The sequence below is a fragment of the Poecilia mexicana genome, unplaced genomic scaffold (genome assembly GCF_051168715.1).
Source record: "Poecilia mexicana isolate PSO_F unplaced genomic scaffold, ASM5116871v1 scaffold_5, whole genome shotgun sequence".
NCBI classification, from domain to species: Eukaryota; Metazoa; Chordata; class Actinopteri; order Cyprinodontiformes; family Poeciliidae; genus Poecilia; species Poecilia mexicana.
The window spans coordinates 23,504,693-23,510,692 of record NW_028263374.1 but is presented as its reverse complement, the minus strand read 5'-3'; the positions used below and the strand labels follow the sequence as shown (position 1 = coordinate 23,510,692).

General features: G+C 35.8%; 1 protein-coding gene across 1 annotated transcript in view; it reads left to right on the top strand.

The window, feature by feature from the left end:
- Positions 1-207: 207 nt before the first annotated feature.
- LOC148159715 (dedicator of cytokinesis protein 3-like) overlaps positions 208-6,000 on the top strand; it is a 41,779-nt gene continuing 35,986 nt past the window's right edge. The window contains exons 1-2 of the mRNA XM_088005992.1: positions 208-220; positions 1,559-1,642. Of these exons, the coding sequence (XP_087862118.1) occupies positions 208-220; positions 1,559-1,642 (97 nt within the window). The remainder of the gene's footprint in view (positions 221-1,558; positions 1,643-6,000) is intronic.

Below are 6,000 nucleotides of genomic sequence, written 5' to 3'. Positions count from 1 at the left end.
TTGAAGATCCTTCTTTGTGGGAGATTTGAGAATCAAAGTGAGATGTTTGGCATGTGCAAATATCTAAACAAATTTGCCGCTGTGTATCTTTTATAATGCGTGAGGTGCTAGAAGCAAAGCAAATAACAATGTAAATAAATGAAATAATGTGGGGCATAAACATGTAAGGCATAAATGTCAGTAACACAGAAGATTTGCACACTTGGGATGACAGAAGCCTGTAAGAGTGGTATCTCATCTCAGTCATAAAATATGCTTTGTCCTTAGTTGATCAGCCTGAGAATGAAATGGAATTTGAAAGCATAAAAGACTGTTGCATCTTTTAAGATGTCTCAGACACAAAGCCATTTACAGTCAGCTAAACAAAGACAGATGCAGATATGCTGAGTTAAAGTCTTCTCTTGTGGCTTGTACTACATTCAGAGTGCAGGCTGCAGCCCAAGCTCGCTTCCTCAAACTCCTCTTTCTGAACAAGGGACAAAGAGTGGGGCATAATTTTTGTGGGAGTTCCTGCTTAGCAATTTGCCTTCATGTTTTATCCAAAAACAGTTTCTTACAGACCTCTGGAGGTCTGATAATGTTCACGATTTATTTTAGATGACATGAACATTCATGTTTTTGGTGTAGTTGTGAAATCCTGAGTTGTCTGTAGATTATATTTGATATATGTATAGAAATTAAGAATGTCTTTTTGTAGCTTATTCTAATATATACTAACCAAATACTGGGCCTGTTTCTGGTCTATTATCTCCTTTAATTGTTAACAACATCCAGAAAAGGTTGATGCAGGATTTCATCTTTAACATTGTAAATTCTGGTCTTTGTAAGTCTAACATCAAGTTCATTATTTGCATTCTACTAATTTGGAATAGCAAATGCAAAGGTCCTTTAAATAACCAAACATTAACTAAAGATTACAGCCGAATCTAAACCAGTCTAAACTTTTGACTTCACATTGATGAGCCATAACGTTGACTACTGACCTCAGAAAATGCAGCAAATCCATCTTGATTTGAATCTAAGGTGCTACAGATCACCTAAGGCGACCAAAAGAGTGTGAAGAGACGTACTGGAAGAAAAAGCCAAGGATAATAGCATTACTATGGTTTTGAGTAGTATGAGATATTCATCTACCCTGAGGTGATTTATTTATTTTTTTTGCCTCTTCATATTTCAGTCTTGTATGGAGCGACTTACTGTGACTTCGGCTTTGGAATAAGCTCTGACATCTGTTGTTTTCTGGGCACATCAGTGCACTCATGAGGAATATTTACATAAACAGCTCCTGGTATGGGAGAGTCTGCAAACATAGTTCTGTCATTAGGGAACTGAAACTTGACACTGGAATGACAATGTGGGGACAAAGCTTTTGCATGAATGGGATGTGTTTCCAACTACACAAAGTCAAATGGACTCCTCCATGATGAATAAAATTAATCTTTCATGATATTACCTTTGCTCATCAGAGATCTCTGGTATCTCTACAATGGATGTAATTGTTACACCTTCATCATGTCTTGAGATTCTCATCTTTCCTTTTTTGTCCTTTCCTTTACAGTCATCTGTAATTTCCGAGGCTCAGTGACTCAGGGTTTGGCTCTGGAGGTGGGGGAGACAGTGCAGATCTTGGAAAAATTTGAAGGTAAGACTTTTATGTCATAAATACCCTTTATATGTCTAAATAAATAATAATAACATTTGTGGAATACACAAAAGAGTCACTTTCACTTGGAGAAAAGCTAAGAGAGGAACTTGGAAAATTTTATAGATAGCCCTTCCTGTTCACATTATTGTATATTTATTAAAAAGATTGATTATCCAGTGATACATTTTTAAATTAAAAGACTAATCTGCTTTGTTTTAATCAGTAGTGTGCAAAATGTTTATTTTTCCAGTGATACAGAGTCTAATAATGCAAATGCATCATGTAGGATTTATTACAAACACTAAAAATACTTTCTGCTAAATTAAGCACCACCTTGTTTCTTGTCAGGTGATTGAATGATGTATTAAGTTCAGTGTTTGCATTAAATCAAGGCCAGATTAAGTGAAATAAAAAATTCCTTTCATTTTTTTTATTTTATAGATTGCATGGTTTTGTTCAAATTTAACAAAAAATGTTTCTTCTTTAATAAAGTTACCAATAATCCAATGATAGCTAGTGATAAATATCTAATTAGAGTTGGTTATTAGCCTCTTTTTAGCAAAAATGGTTGGTTATTAGCCTCTTTTTAGCAAAAATGGTTGGTCTGCCAGCCTCTGTTTTAAGAGGATTATATTTCTGTTTAGAATCAGTGAGAAAAAACAGGAATTTAGATTCCTCCTTACGTTTTCTGTCGTACTGAGTTTTGAACCGTCATATCAAAACTGAGCTACTCTCCAAGCTGTGACCAATGTCTAGTATTACATCCCTACCATCTGGAGAAATGAGGCAAAATACAATCAACATTAGACTGTAAATGCCTTTCAAGCAGCAGCTGTTCTTCTACTCTTGTACATTTTCTTACAGTAAATGTCCTAAAATATCTAAATCTATGACTTTTAAACTACTTATGGAATTCAGAGATCTGCAGATGACGGTTTGCTGCTGATTTCCTTCTGCTTCCCATCAAGAGACGGTTTTCTATGAAATTTGCCTTATTTTCAAATTTCTTTGACTGCATAACAGATCTGAGACAAGTCATATGGATGAGAAGTGAGGCATCAGATATTGATATTAATATTTCACAGACGTTTTAAAGGATTTTTTTGCATATGTTTAAAGCAGTTCATGAAGTAGTTTTTTTTATATTATTATGACTTCATTCTTGAAAGGCTCTGTACAGATGCATCGCAATAAATCAGGAGATCATCTAAAAGTTAATTTATGTCAGCAATTCAGTAAAAATTCCACCAATATTATATAAATTTAGTAGACAGAGTGATTTACTTAAAGCTTTTATTTTGTTAAGTGTCTGCATGTCAATAAAAACCCTAAGTTAAAGATATTAAAACATTTGAATAGTATGTAGAATCAATATAAAAGATTTTTAATGTAGAGAAGTGAGCCCATTTGTAGATACTCTTCATTATACGCTCTAACTACTTAGCCAGGGCTCTTTGGGTAATGAAGGTGGTCTGGTACGACTGCTGAGGTGTTAGGAAAGTCTGGTTGTTTTAATAGGAACCTTCAGCTAATTTACATTATTGGGTTTGTCGTCTCATATCTTCCTCTTGACAATACCCCATATGTGATAACATGGTGATTAAAACAGGTAATGATATTTTTAGAAATGGGAGCAGGTGCCGGAGTCGGCTGGAATATGAATTTAGCTCCCACATAAAGCTTGTCAGCAGGTAACTTCACACTGGACCTCCTGTAGCCTGGATTATATAACTTTTTAATCTTCCTTCAGACTCTCCGTACTACTTTAATTTTTTTACATTTACTTTTATCTAAGAAAGGGGCTTTTTGGAGATAGTTCAGTTTCTAGAGATTCAACTTTACATAGCATATTGTTTAGAAAGACATATCCAAGTGATTAAAACAGTCACATTTTAGAAATATTAATAGCCTTTCTCTTCTTAAAAGGTGGAACATTTTAGATTCAAACTAACTTCACGTCTCACCACCGTGAAAGAGAAAAAGGTTTCATCAAGGTAGTCTCCTCTTGTCCTGCTGTTAGCCTCAATCATTTTTATTTGTTATGAGGTAATTCATAACAAAATCTTTCCCATGAATGCTGCCTCAGCTTTTTAGACAAAAAAACTGCTCAGTAAAAGCAAAGTATTACATATTGCTATGTCATTTTTAGACCAGTTGCATATAGTCTGGATAAGGGCCAAAGTTATTAGCTCCTGCTAATTCTACATTTGCTCCTAATTTGACTTCCGAAATCTCCAGCTCAAGCCAGAATGAGGCTGAGGTTGGAATGTGTTGTTTTGGAGATAATAACAGAGAATGCTGCCTATTAGCTACAGCTGGGCAGGACAATAGCATATATCCAGTGCCAGTGCCTGATTAGGCCTTTCTTCACCCCGGTGGTAAGATGTCCGCAAGGAGCGAAGAGATGCAGATGGAGAGGGAGGAATGCTCTGTTGATGGGTGGAAGAAAATTGCATGGATTAACTTCTCTCTACTAGCACCAGTATCCTCTAGTGTTGTCATCTTCTCCTATCCTTCCTTATTGTTTTATTTATTTATTTTTATGTAGTCTTCTTCCCCCATCTTCCTGTTCCTTCTTTCAGTTTCTGCACTTGCTGTGCCTGCTGACCAAAACAGAGTTGTGTGAAAGGTTCAGCTATTCCCATTGCACCCTATCAGTATCTAATTTGCTCTGGTTATGAAATGCAACACTGCTAGTGAGGAACACGGGCTATTATCTGAGCTCATGTGGCAGAAACCGGTATCACAGTGTTCCCATGACGCACAGTGATTATCAGGCCAAACCAGGCCTTACTTTTATCAGAGTTCCTCAGGATAATGTGAAGATTCCCACTATTGCTGTCATTATGTGAATAGCATTACAGTTATAAGGGTCCTTTAAACACTGGATATTGATCAGAGCAGAGTGCATGAAATCTGAACGTCATTTTATTGTCTTGTTCTGAAATGAGTGACTATAGAATGTGATGTTACAGAGATGCTGCAGAGCTCAATTTTAGAAATGGCTGTACTTGTAAAGTTGTCCTTCAAATTGACTTTTTTTGTGTTTGAAAGCACCTTTCACTTTCTGCAGTTTTATCCATCGAAACAGCGAACATGATATAGAAAACTGAGTATTTGAAATTTCTAAACAACTGCCAGTCAAACATTTTACGATGTATTGATTGAATAAACTTCTTAGTCTTCTGCGCATTAGTTTTTCACTGATTGGATAAATATTAAAACCACATTCTCTCTCAATTATAGGGTTTTATTTTTTAAAAACAATGAATATCATCTGATTGTTACTGCATTAGTCAATTCAACATAAGTGAATCAACTAATTTATGAAACCATAATTTACATTCCACACTGACATTGGTATTCAAAAAAGATCAAGTAAAAATAACAACCCTGGCCATAGAAAATTTAAGTCTGTCTTCAGCTTCAATAACATTCAGTAGTGCTTTAGGAAATTACTTTCAGTCTCTTGCATCATTTTGGAGGAATTTACAATGTTGATTTTGTAAATTGAGGTTTGCAGATATTTGTGTTATGCATAGTTCTCACAATGCATAAACAACAACAACATCTCAGTCACTTTGAGGTTTGCACTTTGACTGAGCATTTTTAGCAGATTAATTGTTTTCGTTTCCAGCCTTGTAGTTTGCTCCTGTCCCTGTGATCATTATCCTGTTGATGAACCAGTTTCAGCCAAGCTTCAGATGTTGAGGCTTGAGTATGTATACCAAGTACAAAATGTTGGTATACAGAGGAGTTTGTAGTAGAGCTCAAGCTGCCTAGTGGCAGCAAAACAAGCCTAAATCATCACCCCTCTACTGCTGTCCTTAACAGGTGGTATGGGTGTTTTAGCAATAATGCTGTTTTTGCTGTTCTGTGTTTTGGTCAAGCATTTCTACTTCGTCTCATTTGTTCAAAGGTCATTGTTCCAGAAGTTGCTTCAATAAAAGCAAAGTAAAGTCTTCTTGTTGCAAGCCTGGGCCAAACTGCCACATTCTTTTTGACAAGACAAAGATTTCACCTGAAAATCCTTTTAAACATGCCATAGTTGTTCAGTATTTTTGTAATGGACTGTCATGAACATTAACATTTAACATGCTGAGGCCTGAGGAGGTAAAAGTGGAGTTTTTTGGGTTTTGTGATCTTTTTCTGAGCATTGCGTGAGCATTACACTTTTTTCAGGCAGCGGAGTGAATTTGTCAAGACATCTACTCCTGGGTGTCTTTGAATTTGTCTTAACTGTTTTCTACTTTTCAATAAGCTTCCTCACTGTGCTGATAGGTTCTGAACATTGATGTAGAAAAGGCCTGGAGTTCCTCTTTACTTCAAGTAACAGAATTGATTATTTGTGATCA